General features: G+C 41.5%; 1 protein-coding gene across 1 annotated transcript in view; it reads right to left on the bottom strand.

Annotated features, from left to right (window-relative positions):
- The window catches only part of samd10b (sterile alpha motif domain containing 10b), a 157,080-nt gene that overhangs the window by 16,423 nt on the left and 123,198 nt on the right, over nt 1-17,459 (bottom strand). The window contains exon 4 of the mRNA XM_029621489.2: nt 9,516-9,656. Within this exon, the coding sequence (XP_029477349.1) occupies nt 9,516-9,656 (141 nt within the window). The remainder of the gene's footprint in view (nt 1-9,515; nt 9,657-17,459) is intronic.

Here is a 17,459-nt window from a genome sequence, read left to right as displayed (position 1 = left end):
CACTAGACACTTTCATTTTATTCCATAGACACGTGACTTCAAGAAGAGGATAGGGACCGAACGACTGGGACCACAGACATCTCAGGAGTCAGACACTAGACACTTTCATTTTATTCCATAGACACGTGACTTCAAGAAGAGGATAGGGACCGAACGACGGGGACCACAGACATCTCAGGAGTCAGACACTAGACACTTTCATTTTATTCCATAGACACGTTTGTTGTTTACATGTTTTTCGCAGACACATTTGTACTATTGTGCAAATAATTGCATTTATTATCTGACACTAATTATATTTCATTGACACGTATTGTTTACATGTTGTAAGGTTCTGCTTTTCTTTTCTTAGTCAACCTTGTGTTTTTGAACGAAGTCCCTGAACTTCAAAAAAAAAAATCCAGAAAATCACATTGTATGATTTTTAATGAATTTATTTGCAAATTATGGTGGAAAATAAGTATTTGGTCACCTACAAACAAGCAAGATTTCTGGCTCTCACAGACCTGTAACTTCTTCTTTAAGAGGCTCCTCTGTCCTCCACTCGTTACCTGTATTAATGGCACCTGTTTGAACTTGTTATCAGTATAAAAGACACCTGTCCACAACCTCAAACAGTCACACTCCAAACTCCACTATGGCCAAGACCAAAAAGCTGTCAAAGGACACCAGAAACAAAATTGTAGACCTGCACCAGGCTGGGAAGACCGAATCTGCAATAGGTAAGCAGCTTGGTTTAAAGAAATCAACTGTGGGAGCAATTATTAGGAAATGGAAGACATACAAGACCACTGATAATCTCCCTCGATCTGGGGCTCCACGCAAGATCTCACCCTGTGAGGTCAAAATGATCACAAGAACGGTGAGCAAAAATCCCAGAACCACACGGGGGGATCTAGTGAATGACCTGCAGAGAGCTGGGACTAAAGTAACAAAGCCTACCATCAGTAACACACTACGCCGCCAGGGACTCAAATCCTGCAGTGCAAGACGTGTCCCCCTGCTTAAGCCAGTACATGTCCAGGCCCGTCTGAAGTTTGCTAGAGAGCATTTGGATGATCCAGAAGAAGATTGGGAGAATGTCATATGGTCAGATGAAACCAAAATATAACTTTTTGGTAAAAATTCAACTCGTCGTGTTTGGAGGACAAAGAATGCTGAGTTGCATCCAAAGAACACCATACCTACTGTGAAGCATGGGGGTGGAAACATCATGCTTTGGGGCTGTTTTTCTGCAAAGGGACCAGGACGACTGATCCGTGTAAAGGCAAGAATGAATGGGGCCATGTATTGTGAGATCTTGAGTGAAAACCTCCTTCCATCAGCAAGGGCATTGAAGATGAAACGTGGCTGGGTCTTTCAGCATGACAATGATCCCAAACACAACGCCCGAGCAACGAAGGAGTGGCTTCGTAAGAAGAATTTCAAGGTCCTGGAGTGGCCTAGCCAGTCTCCAGATCTCAACCCCATAGAAAATCTTTGGAGGGAGTTGAGATTCCATGTTGCCCAGCAACAGCCCCAAAACATCACTGCTCTAGAGGAGATCTGCATGGAGGAATGGGCCAAAATGCCAGCAACAGTGTGTGAAAACCTCGTGAAGACTTACAGAAAACGTTTGACCTCTGTCATTGCCAACAAAGGGTATATAACAAAGTATTGAGATAAACTTCTGTTATTGACCAAATACTTATTTTCCACCATTATTTGCAAATAAATTCCTAAAAAATCCTATAATGTGATTTTGGGGATTTTTTTTTCTCTCATTTTGTCTGTTATAGTTGAAATGTACCTATGATGAAAATTACAGGCCTCTCTCATCTTTTTAAGTGGGAGAACTTGCACAATTGGTGGCTGACTAAATACTTTTTTGCCCCACTGTATATAGGGCAGCAACCTCGAATGTGCTAGTGATGGCTATTTAACAGCCTGATGGCCTTGAGATAGAAGCTGTTTTTCAGTCTCTCGGTCCCAGCTTTGATGCACCTTCTGGATGATAATGGGGTGAACAGGCAGTGGCTTGGGTGGTTGTTGTCCTTGAAGATATTTTTGGCCTTCCTGTGACATTGGGTGCTGTAGGTGTCCTGGAGGGAAAGTACTTTGCCCCTGATGATGCGTTGGGCAGACCGCATCACCCTCTGGAAAGCCCTGCGGTTGCGGGCAGTGCAGTTGCCATACCAGGCGGTGATACAGCCCAACAGGATACTCTCGATTGTGCATCTGTAAAAATGTGTGAGGATTTTAGGTGCCAAGCCAAATTTCTTCAGCTTCCTGAGGTTGAAGAGGTGCTGTTGCGCCTTCTTCAGCTCACTGTCTGTGAGGGTGAAACATTTCAGTTTGTCAGTGATGTGTACGGCGAGGAACTTGAAGCTTTCCACCTTATCTACTGTGGTCCCGTCGGTATGGATAGGTGCTCCCTCTGCTGTTTTCTGAAGTCCACAATCAGCTCCTTTGTTTTGTTGACGTTGAGCGAGAGGTTAATGCCTAGGGGATAGAAGCACGGCTGCCGTTTAAATCGGCACTGTGTTTCTTGTTTCACTTGCAAGCCATGTCGCCCTGGCACAAGAGAGTCTCCCTGGCTCTTGGAGATTGTTGTACTCTGCCACAACTATGATTGTGATATGTGGTTATCCCACCTAGCTATATTCAAATGAAAGATACTGTACTGTAAGTCACACTAACATAGTATAAAAACATCTGCTAAATGACTCAAATGTAAATGTAAATGGGCCGACCAAGAACAGTCATCCTTGCAGCCATGATGCCAAATGCATTCTCTAGGACTCTCCGTCAGTGAGAGTAGTGGTAGTCTTAACAGCCCCCCTCTTTTCACTTCCTCCTTTCCTCATCCCAACACTCACTACCTCCACTACCTCCACCCCCAACACTCACTACCCCCACCCCTCTCTCACCTCCCTCACCTCAACCCAGTCTTCACCTCACTTCCTCTCCTCTCTACACCCCCCCCCGCACCCAACAACAGGATGCTGGTTCTCAGGTGTTTTATAGGGACACTCAATTAGCTGTCTCTGATAGGACACAGTCAAGGCTTGTTGAACTGGGAAATTAAATTTGGTAGTCTATTAACAGAAATGCCTGACACAGCATTTTAATTATCTCCCTCTCTCTCTCTGTCCCTCTCTCGCTCTCTCTCTCTCTCCCTCTCTCTGTCCCTCTCTCTCTCTATCTGTCCCTCTCTCTCTCCATCTCTCTCTCTCTCTCTCTCTCTCTCTCTCTCTCTGTCCCTCTCTCTGTCCCTCTCTCTCCCTATCTGTCTCTCTCTCTCTCTCCCTCCCTCTCTCTATCTGTCCCTCTCTCTCTCTATCTGTCCCTCTCTCTCTCTCTGGGGTCCACAAAAAAACATAAAACATAATACAGAATGACATAATACAGAACACCAATCAGCACAAAGACAGAACTACCTAAAAAAGGCACACGTGGCCTACATATCAATGCATACACACAAACTATCTAGGTCATATAGGGGAGAGGCATTGTGCTGCGAGGTGTTCCTTTCTCTGTTTTTTAAACCAGGTTTACTACTTATTTTAGCAATATGAGATGGAAGGAAGTTCCATGCAAATAGGGCTCTATATAATACTGTACGCTTTCTTGAATTTGTTATGGATTTGGGGACTGTGAAAAGACCACTGGTGGCATGTCTGTTGGGGTAAGTGTGTGTGTCAGAGCTGTGTGTAAGTTGACTATGCAAACAATTTGGGATTTTCAACAAATAATGTTTCTTATAAAAAGAAGAAGTGATGCAGTCAGTCTCTACTCAAATATTAGGCAAGAGAGACTGGCAGCATAGTATTTATATCAGCCCTCTGATTACAATTAAGAGCAAAGCGTGCCGCTCTGTTCTGGGCCAGCTGCAGCTTAACTAGGTCTTTCCTTGCAGCATTGGACCACACGCCTGGACAATAATCAACATTAGACAAAACTAGAGCCTGCAGAACATTTGGAGTGTTGTGTCAAAAAATCTGAGCATCTCATTATTGCGGCCAGACCTCTCCCAATCTTTACAACCATTGAATCTATATCTTTTGACCATGACAGTTTACACCAAGTAATTTAGTCTCCTCAACTTGTTCAACAGCAACACCATTCATTACCAGATTCAGCTGAGGTCTAGAACTTAACTTTTTATGGCTGCAGGTTCAGTATTGAGTAGCTTGACTGAAAGGTGCCCATATCAAACGGCCTGCTCCTCAGTCATAGTTGCTAATATTTGCATATTATTATTGGTATTGGATAGAAAACACTCTGAAGTTTCTAAAACTGAATTATGTCTGTGAGTATAACAGAACTCATATAGCAGTCAATATAACTTTGTCTGATGACTCTAATGTGAAGGGGGGTCGATTGACACCGGAAATAGTCACCACAGCCATGAGTTGACCATGCTTTCACCAGGCGCGTTCACAGGGGAAGGACTTCGTTCCTCCGCTCATCTGAAGTAATTCTAATTCTCCGGTTGGAACGTTATTCAAGATATATGTAAACAACATTCTAAAGATTGATTCAGTACATCGTTTGACATGTTTCTACTGACTGTTACGGAACTTTTGGACATTTCGTCACGTTATAGTGGATGCGCTTTGTGACTTTGGAATTGTTTACCAAACGCGCTAACCAAAGTAGCTAATTGGACATAAATAATGGACATTTTCGAACAAATCAAGCATTTATTGTGGACCTGGGATTCCTAGGACTGCATTCTGATGAAGTTCATCAAAGGTAAGGAAACATGTATCATGTATTTTCTGGTTTCTGTTGACTCCAACATGGAGGCTAATTTGGCTACTGTTCTGAGTGCCATCTCAGATTATTGCATGGGTTGCTTTTACCATGAACTTTTTTTGAAATCTGACACAGCAGTTGCACTAAGGAGAGGTATGTCTGTAATTCCATGTGTATAACTTGTATTATCATCTATATTTATGATGAGTATTTCTGTTGAAACGATGTGGCTATGCAAAATCACTTGATGTTTTTGGAACTAGTGAATCTAAATAGCCAATGTAAACTCTGATTTTTTTATATAAATATGAACTTTATCAAACAAAACATGCATGTATTGTGTAACATGAAGTCCTATGAGTGTCATCTGATGAAGATAATTCAAGGTTAGTGATTCATTTTATCTTTATTTATGCTTTTTGTGAATGCTATATTTGTCTGGAAAATGGCTGTGCTTATTGTGGTTTGGTGGAGACCTAACATATTCGTTTGTAGTGCTTTCGCTGAAAAGCCTATTTGAAATTGGAAACTTTGGTGGGATTAACAACAAGAATAGCTTTAAAATGATATAAAACACATGTATGTTTTAGGAATTGTAATTATGAGATTTCTGTGGTTTGAATTTGGCGCCCTCTATTTTCACAGGTAGTTGTCATATCGATCCCGATATCGGGATTGCAGCCATAATAGGTTAAGGAAAGATTTGTACCAAATACAATGCTCTTAGTTTTAGAGATGTTCAGGACCAGTTTATTACTGGCCACCCATTCCAAAACAGATTGCAACTCTTTGTTAAGGGTTTCAGTGACTTCATTAGCTGTGGTTGCTGATGCATATATGGTTGAATCATCAGCATACATGGACACACACGCTTTGTTTAATGCCAATGGCAGGTCATTGGTAAAACTAGAAAATAGTAGAGGGCCTAGAGAGCTGCCCTGCGGTACACCACACTTGACATGTTTGACATTAGAGAAGCTTCCATTAAAGAAAACTCTTTGAGTTCTATTAGATAGATAGCGCTGAATCCACGATATGGCAAAGGTTGAAAAGCCATAACACAAACGTTTTTTCAACAACAGGTTATGGTGCATAATATCAAAGTCTGCACTAAAATCTAACAGTACAGCTCCCACAATCTTCTTATTATCAATATCTTTCAACCAATCATCAGTAATTTGTGTCAGTGCAGTACATGTTGAGTGCCCTTCTCTATAAGCATGCTGAAAGTCTGTTGTTGATTTGTTTTTCAGGGAAATAGCATTGTATTTGGTCAAACACCATTTTTTCCAACTGTTTGCTAAGAGCTGGCAGCAAGCTTATAGGTCTGCTGTTAGAACCACTCTTTAGTTAGCGGAATTACTTTGGCTTCCCGCCTGAGGACAAAGACTTTCCTCTAGGCTCAGACAAAAAAATATGATAGATAGGAGTGGCTATAGAGTCAGCTACCATCCTCAGTAGCTTTCCATCTAAGTTATCAATGCCAGGAGGTTTGTCATTATTGATTGATAACATTAATTTTTCCACCTCTCCCACACGAACTTTACCAAATTCAAACTTGCAATGCTTTTCTTTCATTATTAGTTTTTTTATGCATGAATACAATGGCTCAATGTTCATTGTTGACATTTCCTGGCTACGTTTGCCCACTTTGCCAATTAAATAATCATTAAAATAATTAGCATTAAATTAAATGGTTTTGTGATGAATAAGCCATCTGATTCAATGAAAGATAATTCTTTATATCATTGATCTTGGCTTCATAATACCGTTTCTTCTTCTTTTTGTTGAGGTTAATCACATAATTTCTCAATTTGCAGTAAGTCAGCCAGTCAGATGTGCAGTCAGACTTATTAGCCACTCCCCTTTCCCCATCTCTTTCAACCATACAGTTTTTCAATTCCTCATCAATCCATGGAGCCTCAGTTCCCACAAAATATTACCCGCAAAACACCAGTTTCAACGTCAACAGTGAAGAGGCGACTCCGGGATGCTGGCCTTCTAGGCAGAGTTGCAAAGAAAAAGCCATATCTCAGACTGGCCAATAAAAAGAAAATATTAAGTTGAGAAAAAGAACAGAGACACTGGACAGAGGAACTCTGTTTAGAAGGCCAGCATACCGGAGTCGCCTCTTCACTGTTGACGTTGAGACTGGTGTTTTGCGGGTCTTCTAATGATCAATTAGCCTTTTAAAATGCTAAACTTGGAACAGCTAACACAACGTGCCATTGGAATACAGGAGTGATGGTTGCTGATAATTGGCCTCTGTACGCCTATGTAGATATTCCATTAAAATCAGACGTTTCCAGCTACAAAAGTCATTTACAACAATGTATTTCTGATCAATTTTATGTTTTTAATTAAAATTTTTGTGCTTTTCTTTAAAGAACAAGGACATTTCTAAGTGATCCCAAACTTTTGAACAGTAGTGTCTATATACAGTGCCTTGCGAAAGTATTCGGCCCCCTTGAACTTTGCGACGTTTTGCCACATTTCAGGCTTCAAACATAAAGATATAAAACTGTATTTTTTGTGAAGAATCAACAAGAAGTGGGACACAATCATGAAGTGGAACGACATTTATTGGATATTTCAAACTTTTTTAACAAATCAAAAACTGAAAAATTGGGCGTGCAAAATTATTCAGCCCCTTTACTTTCAGTGCAGCAAACTCTCTCCAGAAGTTCAGTGAGGATCTCTGAATGATCCAATGTTGACCTAAATGACTAATGATGATAAATACAATCCACCTGTGTGTAATCAAGTCTCCGTATAAATGCACCTGCACTGTGATAGTCTCAGAGGTCCGTTAAAAGCGCAGAGAGCATCATGAAGAACAAGGAACACAGCAGGCAGGTCCGAGATACTGTTGTGAAGAAGTTTAAAGCCGGATTTGGATACAAAAAGATTTCCCAAGCTTTAAACATCCCAAGGAGCAATGTGCAAGCGATAATATTGAAATGGAAGGAGTATCAGACCACTGCAAATCTACCAAGACCTGGCCGTCCCTCTAAACTTTCAGCTCATACAAGGAGAAGACTGATCAGAGATGCAGCCAAGAGGCCCATGATCACTCTGGATGAACTGCAGAGATCTACAGCTGAGGTGGGAGACTCTGTCCATAGGACAACAATCAGTCGTATATTGCACAAATCTGGCCTTTATGGAAGAGTGGCAAGAAGAAAGCCATTTCTTAAAGATATCCATAAAAAGTGTCGTTTAAAGTTTGCCACAAGCCACCTGGGAGACACACCAAACATGTGGAGGAAGGTGCTCTGGTCAGATGAAACCAAAATTGAACTTTTTGGCAACAATGCAAAACGTTATGTTTGGCGTAAAAGCAACACAGCTCATCACCCTGAACACACCATCCCCACTGACAAACATGGTGGTGGCAGCATCATGGTTTGGGCCTGATTTTCTTCAGCAGGGACAGGGAAGATGGTTAAAATTGATGGGAAGATGGATGGAGCCAAATACAGGACCATTCTGGAAGAAAACCTGATGGAGTCTGCAAAAGACCTGAGACTGGGACGGAGATTTGTCTTCCAACAAGACAATGATCCAAAACATAAAGCAAAATCTACAATGGAATGGTTCAAAAATAAACATATCCAGGTGTTAGAATGGCCAAGTCAAATTCCAGACCTGAATCCAATCGAGAATCTGTGGAAAGAACTGAAAACTGCTGTTCACAAATGCTCTCCATCCAACCTCACTGAGCTTGAGCTGTTTGGCAAGGAGGAATGGGAAAAAATTTCAGTCTCTCGATGTGCAAAACTGATAGAGACAAACCCCAAGCGACTTACAGCTGTAATCGCAGCAAAAGGTGGCGCTACAAAGTATTAACTTAAGGGGGCTGAATAATTTTGCACGCCCAATTTTTCAGTTTTTGATTTGTTAAAAAAGTTTGAAATATCCAATAAATGTCGTTCCACTTCATGATTGTGTCCCACTTGTTGTTGATTCTTCACAAAAAAAATACAGTTTTATATCTTTATGTTTGAAGCCTGAAATGTGGCAAAAGGTCGCAAAGTTCAAGGGGGCCGAATACTTTCGCAAGGCACTGTATATAATTGTTCTAATTAATGAGGCCACAATGTTGACGAAGAAGGCCGCAAAAAAAGTTTACGAATCCTTACTGGTGAATAATAATTCAATCATTTATTTCTATACATATACATACTGTATATTTCATATCAATATTAATATAATCCAAGTTTTTCTCATAATAGTAGAACGTGTCATTAAGTGTGATTAAGTGACATTAATCACCCACCTACTGGTTCATAATAATGGACAATTCCACCCTGACAAAGTAACCCCTCTAATTGTATGTGAAAGTAGATTCAGACTGAGGTTGGGTTTAAGTAAGCTACATTGACATCTGAATTGCCAAACAAAGGACACCCTCATTTCAACGAGAAGCTAGGTTTCCTATCATTCATCCATGGTTGATTGGATCTTTGGAAGTTTAGAAGTAGTAACCATTAGCCCTATAAATAGGATGCCAAAATCATGATATTAATAATACACTTTTACCTTTGACTATATCGTATTTTATACTGCTGTGTTCTATCCTCATTAACAGCTGAATCCAGGTCAGCACAGAGTGACCTCAGCAGGCTATTGATGTCTGGACATGTGTGTTTATGGAATACTTTACATGTCCTTAAACACACGTGTGCACAGACACACACACACACACACACACACACACACACACACACACACACACACACACACACACACACACACACACACACAGTGCTCACCTCTGCTGAGCAACTGCAGGTTGCGGACCTCCTCTCTGACTTGTAGCTGAAGGACCTGCTGTAGAACCTCCTGTCTCAATGTTTCTTGGACAATGCCCATCCTCTCCAACTTCTCCCCGTTCAACCTCAGCAATGCGCGACCTGGAGGGAGAGGGAGAGGTAGAGGGAGAGGGAGAGGAGAGAGGCAAATACTATGTTAGAACAGGCTTTGTTTTTTACTGAATGGTTAAGGTAAGATCACGTTTTGGGATAAGGTTTGGAAAAAGGTAAACATTTTTTAAAAAGCACTTAGATTGAATATATTACACCCATCCGCCAGCCCTGTCCACAACACCCTAGCAAAACCCAAGCCTACTTGATGTTACAGCGCTCCCCGTTGCCCCTAGCGGCTGGTTTTCATCTGCCGACGTCCTGTTAACCTGGACCTGGTTTTCATCTGCCGACGTCCTGTTAACCTGGACCGACGTCGAATTTCTCAGTGGATCTTGAGCAACCTGTCTGGTGTATGTGTCTGTGCGTCTGTGTCTGTGTGCCTGTCACGCCCTGACCACAGAGAGCCCTCAGGGTTCTCTATGGTGTAATAGGTTAGGGCGTGACTAGGGTTTCTTTTCTAGTTATTGTGTTTCTATGTTGGTGTGTGTGTATGGTTCCCAATTGGAGGCAGCTGATGATCGTTGCCTCTAATTGGGGATCATACTTCGTGTGTCCTTTTTCCCACCTGCGATGTGGGATATTGTTTCGTGTTAGTGCCTATGTGCGCTATTGCACGTTCGTTATATCTTTGTTGTTTTTGGAGATTTCACTATTAATAAAATGTGGAACTCTACACACGCTGCACCTTGGTCCACTTATTTATACAACAATCGTGACAGTGCCTGTGTGTGTGTGTACACTGTTGATTTACATCTAAGCGTTAAGTGTGTATTCTCTGCTTTTCATACGAGTCGTCATGACAGCGAGCAGGATGGCAAAGTGAGGTTTATACAGCCAGACAATTTACTGAGGATGTTTGAACTAGAACACCAAGGCATTAAACTACCAGGAAACACACTTTTAACATACCATTATCCACAGTAAGCATCATGTGCACACACACACAAACTCAGAGACAACACATTGCATGTCTACTTTATTACACACACACACATACGGGATGGGCCTGTCTTTCAATGGAGAGGAGAGTGAAGGAATCCATCAAAGCTGTAGAAGCCTAGGTCTACATGTTAATTAGACACATTACTCATACTGTTAGCTCTCCTAATCAATCCATCCATTCTCATTTCCGCCTCTAGACGTGGGCACACCTCAAAAACCCAGCACACACACGCACACCCTCTCTGTCCAGCCCTCTCCCTTCCTCCCAACTCAGCCAGTGTGTCTCTCTTTCCTGCCCCCAGAAACATGGTGTCCTAGAAAAGCTGCCCTTGGTTCCTTTGTGTACAAATAAGACAAAGCAGATGAAGAAAGCTCCAATCCAATTCCCCTCCGACAGACTTAATACAGAGCCTAATAATGGCCTGCAGATAGCGATAGCAGCTAGCAGCCTCAAAGAGAAGAAGAGAATAAAGAGAGAATGGAGAAGGGAAAATAAAATAGATCCTTCTACTGTTTCTGTGGAAACCGTTTTGTTCAATCCACCGACACAGTTAATTGGTGAAAAACAAGTTCTGAGGGCAAAAGGGAGACATTTCTGTCATGGCCGCCACAATAACGACACGTAATGTTAAAACAGCACACAGTAAGTGAATATTTTGTATTTGAAAATGTATTTTGGAGTGAAATTAAAGTAGAGTTTCTGAGGTTTCAAAAACCGTATTGCGCGTAGTTGTTAGACATGGTTAGACGCGGTTAGACAGAGTCCGCTGTGGTCAGTTGTTAAACTGAGAACCCTATGGCTGTATGGCATTGGATTCTTGAGAACAAACACATCTCTGGTCCAGGGTGTAGCTTAAAACTTCTTAGAGCTAGGCCTCTTTTTTTCTCAACTTCCTGTCTGAATGAAGTGCCTAAAGTAAACTGCCTGTTGCTCAGGCCCTAAAGCCAGGATATGCATATAATTGGTACCATTGGAAAGAAAACACTTTGAAGTTTCTTGAAATGTTAAAATAATGTAGGAGAATATAACACAATATATATGGTAGGAGAAAATCCAAAGAAAAAACAACCAATTTTTTGTTGTTGAGAGAGACCATCCTCTTAGAAAGAAAAGTAAAAGGTCATATTAAAATTAGCTCCCTGGATGCAATTCCTATGGCTTCCACAGAGTGTCAGCAGTCTATGTTCAAGGTTTCAGGCTTGTAACTTCAAAAACAAATAAGAAATATCCGTTTTAGTACAGGGACACAATCTTGGAAATTCATGTTTGCGCACGCCATAAAGACAGGACGCACCTGCTAAAATCGGTTTCCAATTGAACATACTTCTTTCCATAAATAATATTTTAGTTTGATTACATTTGAGGGTATCTGAGGAGTAAATAGAAATGCATTTTGACTTGTTGAAACAAAGTTTAGGGGTAGATTTTCGCATTCCTTTCTCTGCAAGTTGAACGAGTGGTAAACTCAAATCGGTGGGGCCAACTAAACTGACTTTTTGGGATATAAAAAATGACACTACATGTTATTGCTGGGACGCTTTGGATGACAAATCAGAGGAAGATTTTCAAAAAGTAAGTGAATATTTGCTCTTTATATGTGAATGTATGAAACCTGTGCCAGTGGAAAAATATTTTGATGTGGGGCGCAGTCCTCAAACAATCCCATTGCAGGTTTTCGCTGTAATAGCTACTGTAAATCGGACAGTGCAGTTAGATTAACAAGAATTGAAGCTTTCAGCCGATAGAAGACACTTATATACCTAAATGCTTAACCGCTATAATAACTATTAGAATTGATTTGAATAGCGGGACACCAATCCTTATTATGAAAGAAGGATAGTGCAGGTAGCAGTGGTTATTTACACAGAGTGTACAAAACATTAAAGATACCTGCACTTTTCATGGCAGACTGACCAGGTGAAAGCAATGATCCCCCTTATTGATACATGCCCTTAGTGCCTGGTAGGTAATTCAGTCATGATTACTTCAATGTTTAGCTTGCTAGGTAAGTTAATTTAGCCATTTAGCCATCTAAAAAATATAGCTGGCATGGGCTTATTGAGTGACTGTCAGTGACAGACATGAGAAGAGAAAAACTGCTGATGCACAACCACATTTAGAAATTGAAAATTGTGTATTCTACTATTATAACTCTCAACAGTAAGTTGAGACCCTGACTGAATTACAATTTTTAAACAAAAATCTGTGTTAAAAAAGTGTCTGCTTATGTGGCTTATTGGTAGGGCCGGCCCTGGCTAAACCATTGCCTGAACCATTGCCTCATGGTTTCATGGTTGCAAATAACCAAGTAACTGGTTGAAAACTATTTACCCAACACAGAGGTTGTATTGGGCTAAAATATCTACCAAAGACTAATAACCATCCTCACATTCACACAGGTCTTTCTAACTCAACCGGTACATTTAAAAGCAGAGATCTCAATAACCAAAATAATACATTCAATGGAAAAATGAAAAGTGCAGGAAAAGAGGTGCGCGCTTCTCGAGCAACTGTGGATGTAGACCCACATACATGCACATGTCTGCGGGTGCAACTCGTATAGAACGCCGATGTACATGAGTGGAGCTCCGAGAGCACTCACCACTAACCACTGCAATAGTAAACTGAGGGAAAATGCCTTCACTCGAATCACATGGGGATTTTCTAGCAATAGGTAATGGGAGTAGCCTAATGAATAGCATCAAACACATCTTTATAACAATCAGGTTCTATATGTAATTCTATGGCTAGTTGATTCTCTATTTAACAGGTGCTGCCTGTAGCTTCCACATTTTATACACATAATGAGACAAACTGACTGCACCTGAGTGTGTGTGTGTGTGTGTGTGTGTGTGTGTGTGTGTGTGTGTGTGTGCGTGTTTGTGTGTGTGTGGGTGTGTGCGTGTGTGTGCATGTGTGTGTGTGCGTGTGTGCGTGTGTGTGTGTGCATGTATGTGTGTGTGTGTGTGTGTGTGTGTGTGTGTGTGTGTGTGTGTGTGAATGTCTGTGTTCATGCATGTGCTAGTGTCTGTAATATAACGTATAAATATGATGAATAAATCAAAGAGATATGATCTGCTGTTGCTGGGTTATCTGTAACTTGAGGCAGACAAACACTGTGTGCGTATCTAGGTGCAGAGTGACTTAGTGAGTGATGGCTGACCATGCAGTTTAGAAAAGCAATCTGTTCTCTGTGACTGGCTCTGAAAGGGACCTGTTCTGTACTGTCTGACTCAAGGCTAAGAGAACTGAGCGCTCATATCCAGTACGTACTGTGTGTGTGTGCGCGCATGTGTGTGTGCATGAGTGTGTGGATGTCTGTTGTTAGCAATGTGTCTAATGCATGTGTGTGTGGATGTCTGTTGTTAACAATGTGTCTAAAGCATGTGTGTGTGGATGTCTGTTGTTAGCAATGTGTCTCATGCATGTGTGTGTGTGTGTGTGTGTGTGTGTGTGTGTGTGTGTGGATGTCTGTTGTTAGCAATGTGTCTAATGCATGTGTGTGTGGATGTCTGTTGTTAGCAATGTGTCTCATGCATGTGTGTGTGGATGTCTGTTGTTAGCAATGTGTCTCATGCATGTGTGTGTGTGTGTGTGTGTGTGTGTGTGTGTGTGTGTGTGTGTGTGTGTGTGTGTGTGGATGTCTGTTGTTAGCAATGTGTCTAATGCATGTGTGTGTGGATGTCTGTTGTTAGCAATGTGTCTCATGCATGTGTGTGTGTGTGTGTGTGTGTGTGTGTGTGTGTGTGTGTGTGTGTGTGTGTGTGCGTGCGTGTGCATGTGTGCGTGTGTGCGTGTGTGCGTGTGTGTGTGTGAGATTCCAGAACACCGTCAACTACATCCGCTGCAACAGCTTTCCCTTTCTTTCACAAAAACACAGCATTCCTTTCTTAGCTTTCGCTGCATGAATGGTCTTTAAATCTCCTTGTGAGAGATTTAGGTGTAAACCGTTTCTTAAGTCTCGCAGCTGAAAAAGCGAAGCTGTGGAACCAGCTAAGGAACTAATAATACAACTTGTGTGAGATTTGGTTTCTCAGGCTAAGCCTTTTCAGAGACCTGTGTGAATTGGTCCCAACTCTCTGGGTACAGGAGCTTCAGTCCTCTGGGCGGTGGAGAGTAGCGGAGTGTAGAGAATAAGCTTGCAAAACTAGGCTTGGGTGATGAATAAACTTACTTGAGATCTGAAGGCTTCAGCTCCTGGGCTACTATAATGCCTGTCTGTATAGTGCCTTCAGAAGGTATTCACACGCCTTGACTTTTTGCAATGTTTTTGTGTTTAAAATGGATGACATTTTGGGATTGTTGTCAGTGGCCTACACACAATACCCCATAATGTCAAGGTGGAATTATGTTTTTAGAAATGTTTACAAATTAATAAAAAATGAAAACCTGTCTTGAGTCAATAAGTACTCCACCCCTTTGTTATGGCAAGCCTAAATAAGTTCAAAATTAAAAATGTGCTTAACAAGTCACATACTAAGTTGCACGGACTCACTCTGTCTGCAATAATAGTGTTTAACATGATGGCTACCTCATCTCTGTACCCCGCACATACAATTATCTGTAAGGTCCCTCAGTCGAGCACTGAATTTCAAACACAGATTCAACTGAAAAGACCAGGGAGGTTTTCCAATGCCTCACAAAGAAGGGCACCTATTGGTAGATGGGTAAAAAAAGCAGACATGGAATATTTCTTTGAGCATAAAGAAGTTATTAAATACACGTTTGATGGTGTATCAATACACTCAGTCACTACAAAGAGACAGGCGTCCTTCCTAACTCGGTGAGAGGAAGGAAACCGCTCATAGATTTCACCATGAGGCCAATGGTGACTTTAAAACAGTTACAGAGTTTAATGGCTCTGATAGGAGAAAACTGAGGATGGATCAACAATGTTGGAGTTACTCCACAATACTAAGCTAAATGACAGAGTGAAAAGAAGGAATCCTGTACAGAATACAATATTTCAAAACATGCATAATGTTTGCAACAAGGCACTAAAGTAATACTGCAAAAAATGTGGCAAAGCAATTAACTGTTTGTCCTGAATACAAATTGTTATGTTTAGGGAAAATCCAATATAACACATTACTGAGTACCACTCCTCAATTTTCAAGCATAGTGTTGACTGCATAATGTTTTGGGTATGCTTGTAAACATTAAGGATTGGGGAGTTTTGCAGGATAAAAAATAACCAGAATGGAGCTAAGCACAGGCAAATCCTTGGGAAAATCTGGTTCAGTCTTCTTTCCACCAGACACTGGGAGATGAATTCACCTTTCAGCAGGACAATAACCTACAAGGCCAACTCTACACTGGAGTTGCCTACCAAGAAGACAGTAAATGTTTCTGAGTGGCCGAGTTACAGTTTTGACTTACATCTACTTGCAAATCTATGGCAAAACCTGAAAATGGTTGTCTAGCAATGATCAATAACCAATTTGACAGAGCTTGAAGAATTTTGAAAAGAATAATGGGAAAATGTTGCACAATCCAGGTGTGGAAAGCTCTTAGAGACGTACCCAGAAACCTCATAGCTGCAATCGCTGCTAAAGCTGCTTCTACAAAGTATTGGCTCAGGGGTGTGAATACTTATGTAAATTAGATACAGTGGGGCAAAAAAGTATTTAGTCAGCCACCAATTGTGCAAGTTCTCCCACTTACAAAGATGAGAGAGGCCTGTAATTCTCATCATAGGTACACGTCAACTATGACAGACAAAATAAGAAGAAAAAAATCCAGAAAATCACATTGTAGGATTTTTTAATGAATTTATTTGCAAATTATGGTGGAAAATAAGTATTTGGTCACCTACAAACAAGCAAGATTTCTGGCTCTCACAGACCTGTAACTTCTTCTTTAAGAGGCTTCTCTGTCCTCCACTCGTTACCTGTATTAATGGCACCTGTTTGACCTTCTTATCAGTTTAAAAGACACCTGTCCACAACCTCAAACAGTCACACTCCAAACTCCACTATGGCCAAGACCAAAGAGCTGTCAAAGGACACCAGAAACAAAATTGTAGACCTGTTCCAGGCTGGGAAGACTGAATCTGCAATAGGTAAGCAGCTTGGTTTGAAGAAATCAACTGTGGGAGCAATTATTAGGAAATGGAAGACATACAAGACCACTGATAATCTCCCTCGATCTGGGGCTCCATGCAAGATCTCACCCCGTGGTGTCAAAATGATCACAAAGGTCAGCAAAAATCCCAGAACCACACCTAGTGAATGACCTGCAGAGAGCTGGGACTAAAGTAACAAAGCCTACCATCAGTAACACACTACGCCGCCAGGGACTCAAATCCTGCAGTGCCAGACATGTCCCCCTGCTTAAGCCAGCACATGTTCAGGCCCCTCTGAAGTTTTCTAGAGAGCATTTGGATGATCCAGAAGAAGATTAGGAGAATGTCATATGGTCAGATGAAACCAAAATATAACTTTTTGGTAAAAACTCAACTCGTCGTGTTTGGAGGACAAAGAATGCTGAGTTGCATCCAAAGAACACCATACCTACTGTGAAGCATGGGGGTGGAAACATCATGCTTTGGGGCTGTTTTTCTGCAAAGGGACCAGGACGACTAATCCGTGTAAAGAAAAGAATGAATGGGGCCATGTATTGTGAGATTTTGAGTGAAAACCTCCTTCCATCAGCAAGGGCATTGAAGATGAAACGTGGCTGGGTCTTTCAGCATGACAATGATCCCAAACACACCGCCCGGGCAACGAAGGAGTGGCTTCGTAAGAAGCATTTCAAGGTCCTGGAGTGGCCTAGCCAGTCTCCAGATCTCAACCCCATAGAACATCTTTGTAGGGAGTTGAAAGTCCGTGTTGCCCAGCAACAGCCCC

This window comes from Oncorhynchus nerka, linkage group LG20, assembly GCF_034236695.1.
Source record: "Oncorhynchus nerka isolate Pitt River linkage group LG20, Oner_Uvic_2.0, whole genome shotgun sequence".
Classification (NCBI taxonomy): domain Eukaryota; kingdom Metazoa; phylum Chordata; class Actinopteri; order Salmoniformes; family Salmonidae; genus Oncorhynchus; species Oncorhynchus nerka.
This window is presented reverse-complemented; position numbering and strand designations above follow the sequence as displayed.